Genomic DNA, 20,084 nt, shown 5'->3' with positions numbered 1-20,084 from the left:
TGCATATTTCAATATCAAAAAGACGTGTAGAAACTCTTGGCTCTACTTTTCAATGAACCAACTCTTTCCGGTTAAACCCACCTCACGCTCTGATGACCTGAGTCGACCCGGAGCAAACCATGGAGGGAAAAGTATTAGTTCACCAAGTAGCCTGACGTATAATGAGAGAAGCAGCTGCTACAAGGGGTGTGATTTGACACCAAAAACACATGGGCATAAACCACAGGAAAACTCGATAAATCCGGGGGAAAAAACCCCCCCTATGTTGTGTTCTTTTTAACTGGTTTTCACTTCAGTGTCTTCCGTTGATAAATAAGCCTGCCGCTTGTAGAAAATGATCCAGCTGAAGTGATGCGATACAAAATCCAAGAAATACCTGAGAGACCAAAGGTGTAAATCAAATCAGCGAATACAGCCACCGTCGCTCGACAGGACACCCAAATGAAAAAAAGGGTTTTCCAGAGCGAGCAGGAGATTTAAGGTAACTTCACATCTATGCCTGCTATGTCCCAACGCTTAAATCTGCATTTTACTATTATTGCCTGATTACAAATCTTCCCCATATTTGTGGGGATATACAGGTAAATATTTCCCTCATAAAAGGAATTTATATGAAGAGAGAATCATGTCTGAAGCCTTTCGGCCCATCAACTCGCAAGGGGACACAGAATTGTGTGAAAATGCACAAATTAGGCCCAATTTTCACTTGGATAGACACTGAATTGGTGCTTTGTCTACGTCAAACCAATTTTTCAAGAATGTCAGACACATATCCGGCGAATATGGTGTCAGAAATACACCTGGAGCTGACATGCACGGTGCCTGTATCAGGCAAAATGTAGAAATGCTTATAGAAGAAGTGCAGCAGCTGCTTGATGGTGACCAGAATGACACACTGGAGACTCATTTAACTTTATAATTTGCAGAAAATAAATTGAGGGTTGGAGCATCCACGAGGACTGAGTCCATATCGAGGAGGCAAATTCATGCATTTTGTTTCTTCCAACACGTTTGAGTTACATTTTTTTTCCAAGGTCCTGCGACTGATTCCATCAAATTGCAAGCCGCTGCGAATGTTTCGAGTTATTTTGGAAACTCTTTTGCAAAATCTCTTGGCAGTTCAGTGTCGCCCAGAGACAGAGGCTTTAATAATAACTGACTTTTTTTCTTCCTTTTTTTTTTGCAGAGGATGTGGTGTGGATTAGGTTTCACGCAACCCACACATATGTGAGAAAGTTTGCACCCAAGACCAAATTATTCAGGCACAGCTGTAAGACACAATTCAGTATGTGCAAGGGGGATTCGGTCGTCATTTTGGAAAGGTTAACAAGGTCCTGTGGCGTCTCTTGTTAATATTGTGTTTTGTTATTGGCACTCGCCTCCTTTTCTTCTCCACTTTGGAATTTAGGCTGTCGGCAACAAAAGTATCCAATCACGTACGTGGTGTGATTAGAGGAGGCCCCGCAGTTGTGTTCCTGTCATGCTTTATTTCTTGTGGACGAAATCATTAGAAAAATGAGTGATGTGGAGTTTTAAACTCTGAAAAAACACAATTTTAAGATGGAAATGGAAATGTATTGAAGACAATTCTATGCTGTGAAAATGAGCCGTCATCCAACATGAGTGTAACAGGTACAGTATGATCAGCCGACTTACAGGCTGTTTTTGAGTTAGTTACTAGTGTTTTATTCTTCCTACATGAGAGTTAGCAGCACTGCTTCACTTGGATTTTAACACTGATGTGTTTTGTCGACCAGAGGGGCGTATAGATCTCTCCATCCCTGCACGTATTTGCATCGTGCCTGTGAAGATCCTGAGCCTCTCGCCTTTATAAATGTCTGTACACACATTCCGAGGAAGGTAAAGTGCTGTCGTGGGAGTCTCACACCCCTGGGTCCTCTGCAGGAGCTGCAGGGCCATCTGGTCCCCGCAGGCCAGCGATGCATCCTCCTCCCGTCAGGCCAGCACCGATCTGGCACGCCGTCCCTCCTACTCTCCACGTGTGTGTGTGTGTGTGTGTGTGTGTGGTCCAGATTGGATGACGCCAATGATGACACAGTCATTCCTGTGGGTGGCTTATTTTTCCAAGGTCGCAGCACTCCCACCCCACCCATGGACAGACCTGAAGGCGACGCCGAGTGGGCTCGGAGCGAGACGCACGTCTCCTCTAATGGAAAGATGGTGCACGTTATCTCGCTGCAGTGCAACATGGGATATCGCAGCCTCGACAGATCATTATAGCAGAGAATGGAGACGAAGCAGAAGATGCTCTTTCATATGGTCATTCTTTATTGAGATGGTTTTTCATGACAGTGTTGCATTCAACCATTATTGTTTTTACTACTTTAACAATCATTTTGCTCATAAATGCAAAAAAATAAAACTAAAAACCCAGTTAATATCCATTACAAGAACAACACATACAAGGTTCTGTTCACATGTTGAATCAAAAAGCTTGGAAGTTTATTTTCACATGATTATTTGGTAGGTAATTGTGAGAGAAAACCATAAAATGCCAAACCGAGTTGCAATAATAAGTGGATCGTTTTATTTTTTTTTAAGAAGTTTCGGATTAACAACATTTATGACAACTGAGTTATTTCTGGAGGAACAGCACCAGACATTTTGTGGCTTCCGGCTCTTGAATGTGAGACTCTTGCTGTGTTTTCTGGTCTTACGATTCACCGCGACACACAAGAAGAGAAATGTGTGAAGGGACTGGATGCACACATGCAGTCAGGACTGTCCTGTCGAGACAAAGGTGCAGCTGTGACACCCATCTGGGAGGGCACATTCTCAACAAGAGGCTCTAATTTACAGCTTCGGGGCTTCAGCTGCCTGTGGTATGATTTATCTGCAGCCCGGCTCAAATGAGAGCTTCGACACAAGATGGATGGGAAGGACATAGTGTAGGCTGCGTCTCACTGATCCATAGGCTGGCTCTCTTTACAGTCAGGATATGATGAATGATGTTTAGTTTTGGCCCCGCAGGCTGGACGATGTCCATTTTTTCCTTTTTTTTTTCTTTCTAACATGAGTTGGACACTTGCAGGAATGCAGACCTCCACTCTACATGCTCAAATAATACCCAAACATCCTCTGTGGTTTTATTTACAAGTTCCTTTGCAGAGAAAATGCACCCCCTCTCTGCAACCTACGTGCATCTCCACAATGAGTAGCTGGAGTAGAATTTATTGTGTAATATCAGCACAGATGCTAGTGGGCAGAACTGTGGCCCAGAACGCACATAACTCTAGCATAACACACCATCAAGTGTGAAGGCATAAATATTTTATGGGAGTCGTCTTGGAAGGTCAGAGGAGGATTTAGTGCTCAGTCAGTCAGTCAGTGAGTGATTGGCTTGCTCTCATGTGGGCTTGCGGGTCTCGCCTCAAGACTGCAGCCCCTGCACTGGTCTCATTGACCCACAGCCAGCCAATCAAAGCTCATTACCCATTCGGATCCCCCCCCCCCCCCCCCCCCACCACCACCACCACCCTTCATCACGAGACCCCTGTTGGCCCATACTAATGTGCTACAGAGCAGCCAGATGCTGTCGGGCAGTCAAAGGGGTGGATTTCAAAGGTTAAACTTGCAACGCATGACCGACATCGGCTCTTCCTCCTGCTCCCAAGACCTCATGAGGACATCTCCCCTCAGACACCCCGCAGGGGGTCGGGTCATGTGGCTTGACTGTTTGCGGCCACTGGCTGGGGGATGCACCATCCTGATTTAGCATAATAAGCAGATTATTAAGGGGGTGGGGGTGGGGGGTAGGCATAAACTGACAGAGGGCATTGATTTATGACCAAGCATGAAGAGGCGTTCAGGTGCAGGGCTGGTGAAAGGAGGGAGGGGGCACGTGCTGCCAGAGTCTCATGGTATGCAGCATTATTAACAAAGGACGAGGAAGAGCCATGAAGCCAGTCAGTCTGTGTGCAAGAGAGCAGATGTATTGTAGGACACCTCTGTGGGCAGCAGGAGCCACATCACTCCTCTTCTACCATTGACCTACATGCTTTCTGCACAGCACAGTCCGCCTGAGGTGCTGGAAAACTAGGCACAATCCATACAGCATCGACTTCCAGCTACATTTTTACAGTCATGCACAACAAATTCATAAAAACTTACATCATTTTAACAGTTGATGGATGCTACCCATGTCACCCATCCTGCTGCAAATACAAAAAAATAAATACACGTAAATAGGTGTGAATTTGACAAATCTTATGTAACTCCCAAAACTATACACTTTGTGTTTCTTTCATAACGAGAAAAAAAAAAAAAAAAACACTCACACACACACACACAAAGGGTTTGAGCTCAGGAGGCAACAAAGCAACGCACAATCGATCCTCGGCTGATCTCTCAGTAAAGTCGATCTGCATGGAGCTGCAGCGCGAGCTGCGTGCATTACCTGTTAAATCCGAGCACCCGGGCTGGAAGCAGGCGGCAGGGCTTTTATTCCCTCTTTCCTTCCTCCTCCCTCCCTCCCTCCTTCCTCCTCCTCCTCCTCCTCCTCGGCCGGAGCGCAGGAACCAGCACTAGCAAGGCAGTAGCTTGCGCAGTCATCTCCATAGCGGGCAGAGTCACAACCCGACCAACAGCACAAACTACTACCTCAGCCAGTGGCTGGCTTCTCTCACAAACGACGCCACGGTGCTCGGTCAGGGAGGGAAGGAAACGGCCGCAAACGAGGGAGAAGTGCGCCGCGCGGTGTGCGTCGATGGCCGCCCCTACAGAGGCGCGGATCGTGCGTCCTCCTCCCGCTCCGCTCCGCTTCTGTGCAGACTGAAATAAGAGGGAAACCCCGCCCAAGCAGACCTGCTGCCCCTGCCCTTTCCTCCTCCTCCTCCTCCTCCTCCCTCCTCCTCCCTCCCTCCCTCGCATTCAGTGCAAACCACTGTTCCCTCATATGACCCACTGCAGAATCCAACCCTGCGGCTCGCGGCCCCCTGGCGGCCCCCCAGAGGAGGCCGGGGGTCCTCCCAGCATGCAGCGCTGCTTTGGTTGCCAGATAAATGTCCTGACTGCTCAGCGCTGCATGCTCGTTTTGTTTTCTGCCTCTGAGGTTTGCCTGTCGGAACTAGAACTCCACCTCGCCCTCGACGTGACCACCAGAGCCAGAACTATTACTCAGCGCCAGGCAGGATTTCGTCACATTTTTTTCCACCGAATGCAAAGTTACACCCTCATGAGAATGTACTTACATGTTCAATATGTAAGCTGCAATCCTAATTTTAAAGGTCCCATCTTATGCAAAATTCAACATGTGTCTCCCATAAACTGTGTACGAGGCCCCAGAAGTGAGGAACGTCTGTCGTCTCCCTCGCTTGATTGTTTCCTCTTTTCGTGAATATGTGCTCTTTCAGGAGAATCAGAGATTTTTCCCTTCATGACCTCATGCAGGGAAATAATCCCTCCCTCGGGTAGCGAGTATTCTCTTTGACCCCCTCACAGTTAAATGAGCTCTGCCCTCCAGGTACCATTTATTTCTCTCCTTAAAAACAGGACCACAGACACAGCTCATGAGCATTTAAAGGTATAGACACAGAAACCGCCTGTTCTCAGGAGAGCTCACTAGAGGGACTTTTAGACTGGCTGAAATTCAGGACAAAGGTTCGGTTTGGCGGCAATGCGCATTGAATTCAATGTTGTTGGCCCTTGAGCACTTAAGTGAAATTGTTGAAAAACTGTAGAAAACAGGATCTTTAAGGCTGATTGTGTTGCGGATATCCCAGAAGCCTCCTCTGCGTTCACTTCTTCCATGTTTCTTCCAGTCTCCTGGAAGTTTGTGGAGCAGGAGCAGTGCCACTGGTAACTGTGGGGGCAGTGTTGAGATTAGAAGCAAATGAGAAATGAATGACCCACAGACCAGAAGTCTACCTCCGATTGTGCCTCTTTCTTAATAGCAACATTAATTCTACCTGCTAGTTATCGCTCAAGACCTTCATTTCACTGGGTAGGAAGTATTTATAAACTGTGACGCTTACGATCTTTAAAGCACTCTTATCTATAAACAAGAGTAAATGATCGTGATGTGCAGATTGATACTAAAGTATCAATACTTTGTTTATGACGCTACATGATTTGAAATTTCTATGTGGTTGGACAGTATTTTATACTGACTGTAGTTTTACCTTTTATTTACTTTTTATCGACTTCCCTTCACTAGCCGCCCTCTCACCCCATTTTTGCGTCACTGAAAGTGAAAAAGCTTTACGAGTCGGGATTCACTGTGTTGAAACCATGAAGACATTTTCGATGGCAAAATCCATCCACAAGTGAACAACCACAACCAGTTGAAAAACTGAATATTCACTAAATATTTGAGCTCGTTACATTTAACACGGTTAGCCTTCTTTGGCACAAATGGAAACCCGAACAGCAGCTGCTGGGATCTCAATGTCGCCACCTACAGGCACATTTATGAAGTGTGGCTCACAGATTTTGGAGCGTTGTAACTACTGAATGTGTAGACGTTCTATTAAAGGAGGGACAAACTATTTCTCCTCATATTGATTCAAGTTATTTCACCACCAGAAGAGATAAAAAAAAAAAAAAAAAAAAAAACTAAACATAAACAAAATAACGTATTTTAAATCCTAATCCCAATTCACTCTAAACTCTCTCTTTTTGGATGAAAGCTCAACTTCAGTCAAGAGATTGTTGTCAGTGTCTGACAAGCTAAAAGGCGGCGCATGTATGAATCAGTCTGCAACTGGCACAACGCAGCATATTTTATCATTAAGTGTGTTTGTTGCCTTTACATTGCACCTGGTTCGACATGTTTCATTGAAGCCATTACTTTTAACCTCCACGTATTCCCTTTATTATGATTTCCTCTTGAAACGTGAGAAATAAAGAAGAAATACGAGGAAAAGGGTGTAAACTCTCCCTCTGGTGTTCCTTCACAGATTGCACCCTGGTTATGGCTGTAATAAATTTCAGAATTACTGTTTACATTTTTTTTTTTTCAATCTTCAGATTAACATTTGTTGCTTGTCACAATGACTGGAGTACTTAGTTATAAATTGAGATCAGCAGCCTCAGCCGTTTGCCTTAAAAAAGAAAAAACATACTCGATATGCTTTGGGAAATCTATTCAACATAGCCACCTTGTGCTGTAATGGCCTTTTTAATTATAATTTTTTTAATTAAAGGTAATAACAACCTGCGACATGTAGCGTGTTTCATGTACTGTCAGAAAAAAAACCCCACTCCCCATCTGAAGGAAACCCAGCGGGGTGTCAGCGAGCACAATAAGGTCGGCACAGACTGAATAGAAGTGTGTTGTAATGATGGACACTCAGGAGTCACCAGGTCACACAGACAGAACTCTGAGTGGCTCACAATCCAATTCCCCCAAAATTTATATATTGGTTCAAAGCTTCTCATTAAAAGGGAATGATTCTGAACCATATTTCTGATGTAAATAATGTGGGTTTACAGAATTAAATCAAAAAATGTACTCATTTTGTGGAATTAGTCTATAAAAGCAACATATCCTTGTTGCACAAGTGCTCAGCCATTTCACATCCCTGCAGTAAAAGTAAAACAGCACACATGCCGCACAGAGCTGATTGTAGAATTGTCCCATTTATTTTCATACAGACACGTACATCCCTTCTCAGATGGCTGGCTAAAGATGACATGGAATGTTACAGTAAGATTTGTTTCTTGCATAAAATCCTCACTGTTGAAAATGTTGCAAAAGTCAATATGTTCACTCTTAAGATCAATAAAGCCCCAGTTGTCTTTTTTTGCTTCTTTTTTTCTTGTTAAGTACATCATCAACCACAAACAACGCAGCCCCTTCAGTCCAGTGAAACAAACTAAACCTGGAGGCAACACTGCAATTTATCTAAATTTCCGTAGTTCACAGGCACAGTAGTCTGTATGAGGATGGAGGAGGGGCTTAATGTGCTGTCGGCTCGTGTGAGTAGCATACGATGGCGCGTACGAAGGTCGGGGTCGTCGACGTTGGTCCGAGGCGGTCTCAGTTCTCTGCACTTTGCTTCATGTCACCGTGGTCGGGGCTCGTGTGGAGTTCGTGTCCGTGCGCTAGTGAGGCGCTCGGGTGGAGAAGACACATTCGACATTTCTTCATTATAAAAACAAGGAGCACAGAAGCGATCCCGGTCAGGACTCTCCGTTTTGGACTTTGGAGATGGGGGGCTGCATAAAGTCTTTAAAGGGCCCCAGGGCCTCCTTCAGCGCCGAGCTCACCTCCGACGAGGAGCACGTGATGCACTCGACCAGCGTGGGGTACAGGGCGATCACCTGAGCCCACGTGTTGCCATCCACTGCAGGCGGCAGGCCAAACAAAAGCAGGACGAGGGAGGGCGGGAGCGAGAGAATGGGAATTGTGTTAGAGGGCAATCAAAGAAATAATTTGCAAGATAAAATTCCCACGGGCGTACGAAAATGAGTTTTGGCTCTGAATAAAGGTCGATACAATGCAAACATGTTGAAGGGCACTTCAAAAATGTAATTTCACAATGACTCACTGCAATCTATTGCACCTCCAAAAACACATCAGTTCTTGTAATTGACCTTGCTGCAAACGTAAACAGTCGTCCCCAGATCCGAGATGGAACTCATCAGAAATATGGTCCCAGAAGTACACTGACACATTTATCCCAAATTAAAAGATGACAGATATGCTGGCATCTTTCTTTTATTACCCAGAATGTCTCTTTGTCGTTGCTAGATTTACTTAATTACTGACGCGGTTTGATGCTCACCGTTTTCTGGCTGCGTCTTTTTAAGTGAATCCATCAACGTGCTGATGGCTTTCAGGACAAAGATGATCTCCGTCACTTGTTGCCTGAAGAGGGAGAAGAAAAAAAGAAAGGGAAAGAAACGTATGAAAGACCAGAGAAGGAAAGTGAGAGTGTCAACAACTATTATTTAGATCCTCTGCTATAGATCAAAGTTTGATAAAGAAAAATCTAAAATGGTAAAAAAAGAAAATGTTCATCACACAGGATCATGTCATAAGATTAGAAGACAATATAAATTCAAGCAATTAAAGTCCCATATCAATTTCCTCCATTACACAAGCTGATTGATTTCAATCCTGAGTTGTCTTCTGTAAAATTTTGCCTCAATGTCACGAAAATCAAACACCGACTCTAAATGGTCAATTTCCGATCAAATATCTTTGCTCTTGTTAAATAACCAGCGGCCACCATTGGAATTTCACATGAGTCTAAACATTTTAGATTATTTGTTGCGAGTGTATCAATAACTAAGAAAACCATTCATCTTTAACTGATATTCAAATCGTGAGATTCGTCAGTATACGTCAAAAACAACAAAACTAACTTGTGACATGAATGGCTTCAGCACTTTCTGTTTGAAACTTCAAGGGAGATTCGAGTGTCACAGTCAACGTGTGTGAAAGTGGAGTCGGGCAGTACAAACTGGTGTGGCTCTCACAAAGAAACAATCGGCTATCCTGTTTTGTGTTTTTTAACCGGCGCGGGAGCGACACATCCGGGAGCCGTACCGTGGCAGCGGGCAGCGACCGCTTAGCCTCTCGTCGTCGACGTAGCGCCGGAGAACGTCCTGGGACCTCTTGAGGAGCACGGAGAGCGCCATGCGCGAGATGTAGCCCTCCTGGGGGGTCGAGACTTTGTTGCTGAAGGAAAACTGCAGCAAGGTTTCAAAACACACCTTGGAGAACTCTTCCCTCATCCGCACGTCGATCTCCGCTTCTGTCGAACCAAGACGGCAACGACAAAAAAAAAAAAACACTCTTCAGTTTGCAGATATTCACCGAATAAAAAGATTGAAAGTGAGAGGAGACCGAAGCCAACATCTCACTGAAATCCAATCATTTCCAATGTTACCTGTGAACGAGGGCGACTGTGAGTGAATTGAACCTTTATTGAGCATTGCCATGATCTGGCCAACAAAGTCTTTGGGGATAAAATTAGCAAACGGTAAAATCTCTGTGCTGATCAACTGGACCACCTGCAGTTAAAAAAGACAATGGAAATATGGAACAGTGCGTCATCATCCAGACTCTTGAATACTGAATTTATTGGCTGGTTAAAAAAAATAAAAATACCTCAACATCAATGGCTTCATTCTTCTGAAACTCCTGGATAGACAGGTTGTCTGGGGGAATGCTGCAAGAACAACAACCGTGAGCTCGGCACTCAAGACGTCTGCAACGTCAACATCTAATCTGGGAGGTTAAAGCACCTTTTGGTGAAAAGGAAGTCTTCGAAGGCGTTGGCCAGCTCTGGCCACATAGTGTCAAACTTCCCGGACGAGGCGTGCTGGCGCGCCACCGGCAGCCCGATGGACAGCACCTTGAGCAGGGAGGAGACGGCCAGCTTCCAGGTGCTCTCTGACGGACAGGCGTACTTCAAACCCAGAGGCATCCTTAGAGTCTGCAGCCGGAAGCACAATGAGTCGCAATGAAGAAATCGGAAAACCTTTCGTTGAGTCAACAACAAAGCTTTCACTGGTGGATTCAAGCTTCACCTGACTTAATCCCCCGCCCCCCCCCCCCAAAAAAAATAAAAATAAATAATAATAATAAATGCTTGAACAGCTGGCTTCCCCAAGGTTGAGATTTTACAAATAACATTTCAGTTCCCTTAAAGTAAAATAGGGTGGAGACAAGAAGTGGATCTGTCCACAGGGAACCTTTTTAATATTCTCTTGGCAAATGAACTCTGTTCAACTTCTGGATTTCCCATAAACACACTCCGCTAAATGCAGGTGTCTTAACTGGAACAAAATGGCGCACGCTCTGAGTGTTGAAAAGGACAAATTAGGATCAAATGACACTTTCTATTAACTGCGTATAAGATGAGCGACTTAACATCAATGTCGAGGAATCGAAGTGAACTCTGAGGCTGGTGGACGTAAGCAATGATACCAAGGGGACTTGCTTTGTTTTCTTTTGATGTCCCGCTCGCTTCATTTTCACAACTATGAGGGCCTCCTGACCTCATCCGTACGAGCTCATCAGATGCAGCGGAGATTTTCTTTGGACCAACGCCGAACGCGGCAAACAAAACACTGACATATCATCACCTCATGAAGCCGACATGGAAAAACATCCAAGCAAACACTGGCGCGCGGTTTTCATGTTCATGTTCATGTGTGTTTTGATCCACAGCCGACAATCGACAAAAAGCTTCCCACTGCGGTGAGACAGGTGAGATTAGAGTGACCGGAAAACTACAACCGGGACTGAAAAAGCTGCAAAAGGTTAAACGGGCTGACAGAAGCTGCAGCGTTATTCTTAAGGTGGTCAATAAGAGCAAGTCGTTTCACCTCCATTCATTCTAAATACATCGATATTGACCGCCGCCCCTCTGGAGAGGAGAGTGCATGCTGCAGAGCTGCCTTCGTGAGCCAAAAGAATTAAATATCTCTGGCTGAAATTCAAGTGTGAGGCACAAATGCTGCAGCCTTTTTAAAAGCAGCACGTTATTTTTGCATTAATTAAATCTTTAAATCACTGATTTAATTTTTCTTTTCGCCATCCTATCACATTTTATGAGTGCACGGTGTTCGATGGGAGTTCACTGGGTGGCCAATAAAAAGTCCTTTTTCAAATTGTACCTTTACTTTATTGGCTGGTTCTAAAAGAAATAAGAAAACAACTGATTAAAAATGAAAACAAATGAATAATTTAATGTGCTACTGGAGCAACACATCACCTGTAGGGTAAAACTAAGAGACGCCTCATGTTTCGATGCAAAATGTCGGAGGATCTCTCTTCAGGTTCTACTTTCATGAAAACTGAAGAACAAACTAGATTTTTCCCTTCTGCTCTGTGGCTGATTCAGGTTTCTGTTTTCCAAAGCGCCAATAATTACGCGATGAGAAAACAAACTCCTATGAACTCCGCCCCCTCCCGCGGCCTGGCCCCACAGCCTCCTCAACTTTACACACACACTTATTTTATTTGTAACATTTATTAAAACAATTAAAGAGGAAAAACATGCTGTGCCATGGCGTCGCACTAAAGTTTTCTGGCGCCCCCCTCAGGGTAGATCTGCCCCAAACATGAGCAGCACCGCGTGCAGGTACCTTAATGATGTTCTGTAGAACTTTCTCATTGATGACAGCTTTGTGGCACGCCGTTTTATGATACAGGTCCACCACCACCTCCAAGGAACGCTCAGCAAAGGGCACGTAGTTTAAGGCAACCCATTCGGCCTGCGGGGGGGGGAGAAAAAAAAATTTGTTTAAAAAATGGACAGATGCAGAATATGTCAGATCAGCGATCCTATCTTTTGGCAGGTCAACATTGAAAGCAGATTTGAAAGGCACACTTTATACGAGGGTCCAGCGTTATCCGCATATATGTGTAAGTACCGCTTCTGGAAATGAAAGTGTCAAATAGTCTGATTTAGGGTTTGTTTGATCTTTGCGAGCACCGAAGCTGAGATGTTGCCAGCAATAACAAATGACGCTGATGATATAAAGTGTGTCTTTAAGAAAAGATGAACGTCACCAAACGCACACAATCAACTGAAAAATGAACTCCACGGGGATTGTGCATACAGAGGCATAACCACCGGTTAGTGGCAGGCAGAGAAGGGGGGGGGGGGGGGGTGAGAGAGACGGAGATGAGACGTGAGAGCCGACCATGCGGTGTGACATGTCATCTACCGCAGAGGGTAGGTCATCACCATTCAGCACAGCTTAGCACAATTATAGAGAGAGAAAAGGGGGGGGGGGAGGGGGGGGGCTGAAAGAGATAACAAGACTCACCGGTGCAAACAGCTGGATCTAAAATGGTTATCCAGCGAGTAATTCCCAGAAACAGAATGAGAGAAGATTGCAATTAAACTGTTGTTATAAAGACGTATTGAATCTGATGCAGCTCGCTGGCTAAATGAGATTTAATAAAGGGGACCGACTTTTTTTTCTTTTTTTTTTCTAAAAAACCCTCTTCGTCCCAGCAGCACTGAGGACGGCAAACGAAAGTAGACAAAAGTGGATGAAAGCCAAAAGGCGGTATCGACCAGCCATAACATCTGCTGCACATCAACAGATGTCAAAAAGGAAGCCGAGTCTGTGTCCCATATGCAGCACTGATACAGCGTGCAGGACCATATGGGGCCATTACAGTAGCTACATCACATTTGAATGAGTATTGAGTAATATTAGTGTAATGGTGCATACATTATGCGTGCCACTTTTCATTTGGGTAATTTATTTGTTGTGTGCGTGTCTACAAAAGACCTGGAAATGTCGGCTGGTTTTCTATAAATGGATTTCGTAATTCTCCTGCAGAGGCAAGGATTTCACAAGTGGCACTATATTGTCTTTGCCCTCATGGCAGACTGGCAGGCTCACTCTCGTCAAGCTGTGCGTCTCTCCTTATCTATACAGTCTTTATGACAGTATTCAAGTAGAATATTACAAGATGTGGCTAGGAAATTGCCTGCCAGTGTAGACCAGGTGTCCGCAATCTTTTTAAAAAGCTGTTTTTGTCACTTTCAACCAAATCAAATTTAACTGGAGCCACAAAACACATTTAACCTTTAAAATAAAGCTCAACTCAGCCCACAGTTTTGACGTATGAACATAAACTGTCTTATGTTGCATTTAAGAGGTTTCAATTACAAGCCAGGATGGCAAATATTTCAGTACATTTTCAGCTGTTTTTGTATTTGATTTTAGATGTTTCAACCTTCTTTTTCAGCAGTTTTTTAGACAAATGTTGACACTTTGGCTGTTTAAAACTTTTTTTTTTTTTTTTTAAGTTTCCTGTATTTACTCCCCATTTTAAAGCTTTTTCCTTTTAGATTTCCTCGTCAGTTTAGGGTTGTATTTTTCTCTCTCCAGTAGCTGTTTTAGTGGCACAATCGCTAGTTGTGCTTTTTTAGCCAAGAGTTAAAATTCATTTTCATAAAAACAAGAAAATAAGATAAAATGTTTATTGAGGTCTACTTTTGTTTAAGGTTCAGGGAGCCAATACAAAAGTGCCAAAGAGCCACATGTTGCAGAACCCTGGTCTAAACTGAGGTAGATAAAACAATCCTTAGAGGAATCACCGTCTCATCAACGGAGTAAAACAATGGATGATTTAACACACATACACACACAAATATCAATACATAATGCATGAACTGAGATCTTAAGTTGCTATGGTGACAGCATCATAGGTGAGCCCCCCCTCTGAGAAACTGAAACTCTTTGCTGACTCCTCTGCATCACATCACTGTCCATCACTCAAATTCTTTTTGGATTCTCCTGAATTATACCATCAAAAATCTTTGTCTGAGATGTTGTGTTGAACAGTACTGCCAAACAGTGGGACCTGCTTTTAGCAGTGGGGAGGGTCAAAGTAATCCCGACATAATCTGGGTTCACCCCCCCTCCAAATGCACCTTCGCAACGCTTCAGCTGCCCGAGTATGTTCAGTGCTAAAAGTCCTTTCCTTGACACTATGAATGACCTTCCAAAAACACAATAAATTAGCATCTCATTGCAAATGGCACACTGTGCCAAATGAACACAGGGACCAATCCATGGCAAAACACTGATTCTGAAATCAGCAAATCAGATGAAAAAGTAAATTTTATGGTTTATGTTTTCTGCCATCAGCCAAGAGAAAACATTTTAGAAGAAAGTTTTTTAAACTTAAGTCCAAAATTGTCTTGCTTTTACACATCACATAATCTTGCTCCTGAAATCTACACTTTTATAAGGAATATGAAGTGTGACAGAGCTGAAAAGGGCTGAAAGCTTCCTCTGGTATGCTGCCAGGGAAATGAATCATGAGGGAGGGAAATCTGAGAGAGAAGCGGCTCGGGGCTACTGATGCAGGTCCTTAGGAATCTGTCAATCTCCTGAAGTGCAATGATAGGGGCTGCGCAAGCGCTCCACTGTGGAGCCCAGCGGCGGGGGCATGCTTCATGATCATCAAAGAACAGGTATGATTTTGTTGAGAATGGCTGAGGAGAGCGGGACGATGAGTAACCGCGTACGCCATCTAACACTCCAATCCAAAAACATACAAAACAAACAAACAAAAAAAAAACACAAGCAGGTAAAACTGCCAGTCTTGTCTTTTTACCTGGTTGTATTTGGCATTAGCCACGTGTTTGGTTTCCATCCGGCCGTACTGGGGAGGCTTGCAGGAGAACTCCACAAAAAGTAGCAGCTGTTCAAAGATGGCCGGGTACATGACCTGCAGGTTCTCGGGGCCCACACAGATGGCCTGCAGCGGGGAGGGAAGGGAGGAACAAACACTGCTGACATCCACCATGGGACTGCATATTGCATAATTTAGCACACTGACACACTCCTTCCTGGGCTGAGTTGACTGAAAATGGTAGGAAATAACAGTGAGAAACAATTACAGACTGTGTGGCTTGGCTTATAGAGCAATATGGGGGAATTAAGGGAGAAATTCCTACAGAATCTTTTAAGGCTAAATAAGTAAATAGCGAGAGGAATAATGCAAACCTGCCCGCAGGACCGATTTTTCACTTCGAAAGTCTAATACAGACTTCAGCAGTCCTATAGGATTATTATCTGTGCAACATGGATTTCATAAGTTTCATAAACGACAGTAAGGTACGACTGTCAGCGTTACCCTGTTTGTCATCTATGTTGTCTAAAGTTAACAGAGAATGGAGAGGTTGCTCTCGTGGCGTTTAAGTGCAAGGTAAAAACTCGATATGGAAACAGATGGAGGATGTGGTCCAGGTTTTGACCTCCTCAGGAGTGCGTTAATTCTCATCTATTGGTTGTCAGCAGTTGTAGCTCAACAGCTGTGGTCACACTGTGTGGCGATTCAGGCTGAGGTTGTGAAAATTGGGACATTTAGAAAATAACCTGTCTGTGGTTGCACGACTGCACCAAGAACCTTTCACACTTTTCGACATAAGATCACACATTTTTACTGACGATCAAAGATAATGTCACTATGACTCATCTTTCATCTAAGAAATGGCCAGATATGTAATCGTCAAATTCAACACTTTACCCGATATCTCCGTGAAGTTCTATATACTGCATAACTAGACAGACATAATACTTTGAAGGCATGTATTGTGCCATTATTTTCCACTTTTCCCACCTTCTGCAAAACATCCAGAGCGGTGAGCACAGCCTCCTGGAGGCTGGTGAGGACCGCCTCGGTGTAGGAGGGGAGGATGAAGGGCGAGGCGTCACTGCTGATAGGCACAGACACGGCCCCATGAAGGATGACCCCGAGCTTTTTCAGATCCTCCATACTAAAGTTGGCTTTGACGTGCTGGTACAGCGCTGGGAAAATCTGGATCAGCGCTGTGAGGAAGGGCTGGCTGGGGATGAAGGAAAACTTCTCTGTTGGGCCACTAGGCGGCCTCGTGCTGTCTGTTCCCGTTCGATACCACGTGTTCCACGCAGACCACCACAAAGCCGAGTCCTCTAAGGCCGACTCCTCTCCCGGCGGGGGAGCCTGCATCTCGGCGCCATTGTACCGTGTCAGCCGCTCCACGAGTGAATCCGAACGCACCAGGGGTCTGCCGGGACCCGAGGCTGAGAGGGGGTCTATGAGAACTGGGGGGACGCCCATGGCGGCAAATGCATCGCCTGCTTTATCCGAGTCTTTAACAGGTGTAACGATCTGCAAAATTTCTTGGAAGCTCTTGAGAGCAGCCAGGGAGACCTCATTGTTTTTGCTAAGCGCAGCAGACTGAATGTGGTTGAGCAGCACCTCCCAAGCCTCAAAGAAATCACCTGCAGAGACGAGACAAAATGAGAGATGAGCGCAATTAGCGGCACGCGTCAGGCGGAAGTAAGTGAGGCAATTAGCTATTTTACATGTCCCGTTTCATGCCGACACAAGGCAACAAACAGCAGTTCAAAGAGGCCATGTAACCACAACTGTGGCAAAATCTGCAGGTGCATCGGCACTGAAGCACTGTTACCCGTTTCTACATTTTGTCTGAATGATTATGAGACATTCTTACTCACATACACTCATCCTTTCAGGCTTGCGTAGTGGCATTAACCAGCCAGAAACAGCTATGTAATTTCTAGGTTGTATGTAGTGAGAGCAGCCATCTTGAAAGGAGCATGGTGGAAAGGAGTTAAAGAGGAGATCAAGTTCGAGAATTCATATCTCCGTGGAATGATATTTGTATCCACAGTGGGATAACTTACCCTAATGACTCAAAGTAGACCACTAAACCTGTTATGCTTCTGGATTATTTCACTTTATGTGGCTCAGTTATTAAAGGCGCTTCAATAGTCCATCTGTCCCTGACCATGTGTCAACGTGTCAAAGACACTCAATCCCGAGTCGCCTCAAATGGTGTGTGAGCACCTTGCCAGGCAGCTGTTAACATTCATGATTGTGTGTGTGTGTGTGTGTGGGAGAGAGAGAGACACTATCAACACTGTTGAATTGGCACATCGCATTACAGGAGTAAAAGACCATTTCCAATTATTTTTAAAGTTACCAAGGAGTCGACCTTACAGTAACAGGATGCTTTTCCTTTGTCTCATAATGAAAAGACTTTTGAGGTTACCGTCATGTATTTGATGCATAACTTAGTTTGACGAGAGATACAAGGAAATTTATAGAGTTCTTTGCCCAGGTGCTGATCAGGAAGCTTTAAACGGGCTCACCGAGTTGCTGGAGGAGATATCGCCTGGTGTTGAAGATGCGAGCCACGCCTGCGAGCGTCAGCACCCACGTCTCTGCCCACTGTTTCTCAGCCGTATCACGCGAGTGGTGAATGAGGATGTTCCCACCACCCGACTCGATCTTCTCCTTGTCTGCTGTGGTTGACGACGTCCTCACACAGTCCAGCAGTTGAAATAGAACCTAGATGTGACAAAGGGATCAATTTCATTTCATCACATTGGTCAATCCATTTTTATTTTGATAGCCCTTTTTTCTGCAGGAGTGTTTAAGACAGGATTATGACCATTTTCTTTATTTCAGTCACGTTTTCTAAAAGGTTCTGTGGGTGACTGCTTCCTGCAGTGTGAGTTAGTCAAATGAGAATTGACAAACATGAGCAAGCTACCTTCCAGACCACAATGTGCCACGTTGGCTGCTGCAGCAGGGTGCCGTGGGCAGCAATGGTGGAGAACAGCGTCTGCCCGGCGCTTTTACGCACAGCAGGCCGAGGGTCGACACACAGCTCGCCCAGCTTGGCGTAAAGACACAGCCACAGGCAGTCGAAGGGAGGGGCGGGGTGGAACGGCCTGTTGAGGGTCTCCCCGTTTTCCCGAGCCTGCTTCTGGAGAGCTTCTTCCTCTCTCCCCAGCTCCTGGGTGATGGCTTCCCCCCTTTGGAAGAAGTAGTCTGAAATATTCCACTGTGGGTAAAATAAAAAAGAAAGAAATAAATGAAGTAGGGGCAGAAATCGAAGAGAAACGCTGCCAAGAAGCTTCTGGCGGTTTTGCTATCTATTACCATAAAGTAATCTCTCAGGACCTGCCACGCTCCAATAGAAATAATCCAGTGAAACCACAGATCAATATTAGACTTTGCATTGCCTACATACAGCACAAAGTATCTACGGAAAGCAGTTAAGTGCAGTTTGAAAGTGTTAAAAAAATAATGCTAAAAAGGATTCTCCCTTAAAATGACACCCATTCAGACTTGCTAATTTACAACTTGAAGGTAAGCACTTCACTGGTAGCCTCTTAAAAGCTTGGCTTCATTATTCCCATTCAGAACCGTCACCGCTTGCAGGACAGCCGCTTTTGTGTCTGAAACAGAGACCGCATATCTCACCAGTAACCCGATGGAGGTGAGGCTGATGTTAAGCTCCTGGTTCTGCAGACCGAAGCTGCCGGCAACATCCACTACGATCTGGAGGCACGTGCAAGGCATGGTGGGCAGGAAGTCCGTCACCACCAACTGCAGGCACTGGAAGGCGGTTCGGATCAATGACTCACTGAAAGCCGAGCAAGACACATGGCAGGAGCGGGAATGGATTACGGGATTGCTCTCTCCAAAAAATTAATACAAAGATAGACGTTTGCAATCTTTTAATTCTCACCCTTGATCATTGCGGATGGCTCCAATGACACCCAGCACGAGAGGCCAGCCCGGCCCCAGGCAGTCTCCCTGGCTCTGCAGGATCTGCAGGACGCTCTCCAGCTGTTTCTGTCGAATGTCTGCATGCAGCACGTTGGACAACTCCTTCAGGGGGTTCAGCAACAGAAGCTGCAGCCGCTTGGGGATTAGAAGAGGGATTGAGTGATTCACTTGTTAAATGACAGTTCTATTAAATCTTAATTGGAGTAGAGTGTAGTGTACACAGTTTATAATGGAGCTGAAATTTGTAGAGCTCAATATAAATGCAGTTGATGCATTTGAAGCTCATTTGTGTCAAACTGATGTTGCTAACTTATGCCAACAGCCTGAAGACAAATGAAAACCGATTTTTTTCTAGTTCATTCAAGACTACTCAAGCGACTTTGGATAAAACTGTAAAAGGTTTTTTTTTTTCTTTTCAAACTGCTATTTTGCAACATGTTTGAGCTGGTGAGTCACCGTGAATTACAGTATTTTAACACAGCTGCGTCCAGTGTTGAAAGCTTTCCCGCACAGCTGGAAGGGCCTCAAAGAAAGATTGTGCATTTCTGTCACACAGATATCACTCTTAAAGCTCCGTGCAGCGCCATTACATTCACGCAGCCGCGAACCTATTTCAGATAAGCTCAGTGCAATTCTCTTTATCTCTGCTGTTAAGGTGAAGGTCACAGGCTCCGTGTTTATGAGTGACAAGGAAAAGTGGCTGTGACATTTTTGTTTTTCATGTTTGGGAGACGCGTATCTCATGACTTTGAGTGTCATGGAGGAAGGGATTTCTCAAATGTCAGCAATACCTACACCCAACTTAATGCAGTATTACTCAAAGAAAATCTGAACCGCTCATCGATAAAAAAATGTGTGAAGATTATTATTAATAAAAAATAATGGTTATGTCCAGGTCTCAGGTGAGCCCAAAGACATATTAAGTGCAATGAAATAAAAATTTATTTTTATCTAACGTGCATTAAGTAATACCAAATTCGACTTGTTTCCACTGAAATGTAAGTCAAAGCTTTAGAATTGCTTCGTCCGTCTGTCCATTCATCTT

At 44.6% G+C, this 20,084-nt stretch overlaps 1 protein-coding gene across 2 annotated transcripts in view; it reads right to left on the bottom strand.

The window, feature by feature from the left end:
* Positions 1-7,574: 7,574 nt before the first annotated feature.
* mon2 (MON2 homolog, regulator of endosome-to-Golgi trafficking) overlaps positions 7,575-20,084 on the bottom strand; it is a 37,675-nt gene continuing 25,165 nt past the window's right edge. The window contains exons 22-35 of one of the 2 annotated variants that reach the window (XM_080475090.1): positions 18,999-19,174; positions 18,731-18,893; positions 18,015-18,308; positions 17,611-17,809; positions 16,073-16,716; positions 15,065-15,208; positions 12,751-12,768; positions 12,064-12,192; positions 10,216-10,406; positions 10,079-10,139; positions 9,858-9,981; positions 9,515-9,722; positions 8,748-8,830; positions 7,580-8,306 (exon numbers count right to left, since the gene is read on the bottom strand). In XM_080475090.1, the coding sequence (XP_080331216.1) occupies positions 8,143-8,306; positions 8,748-8,830; positions 9,515-9,722; positions 9,858-9,981; positions 10,079-10,139; positions 10,216-10,406; positions 12,064-12,192; positions 12,751-12,768; positions 15,065-15,208; positions 16,073-16,716; positions 17,611-17,809; positions 18,015-18,308; positions 18,731-18,893; positions 18,999-19,174 (2,598 nt within the window). In that variant the 3' untranslated portion in view covers positions 7,580-8,142. Of the gene's footprint in view, positions 8,307-8,747; positions 8,831-9,514; positions 9,723-9,857; positions 9,982-10,078; positions 10,140-10,215; positions 10,407-12,063; positions 12,193-12,750; positions 12,769-15,064; positions 15,209-16,072; positions 16,717-17,610; positions 17,810-18,014; positions 18,309-18,730; positions 18,894-18,998; positions 19,175-20,084 lie in introns of both variants that reach the window. The other variant, XM_080475091.1, reaches the window with a different exon arrangement.

Source organism: Lipophrys pholis, assembly GCF_963383615.2.
Source record: "Lipophrys pholis genome assembly, chromosome: 11".
Taxonomy (NCBI): domain Eukaryota; kingdom Metazoa; phylum Chordata; class Actinopteri; order Blenniiformes; family Blenniidae; genus Lipophrys; species Lipophrys pholis.
The sequence above is the reverse complement of the archived record's forward strand: the minus strand, read 5'-3'. Positions and strand labels throughout refer to the sequence as shown.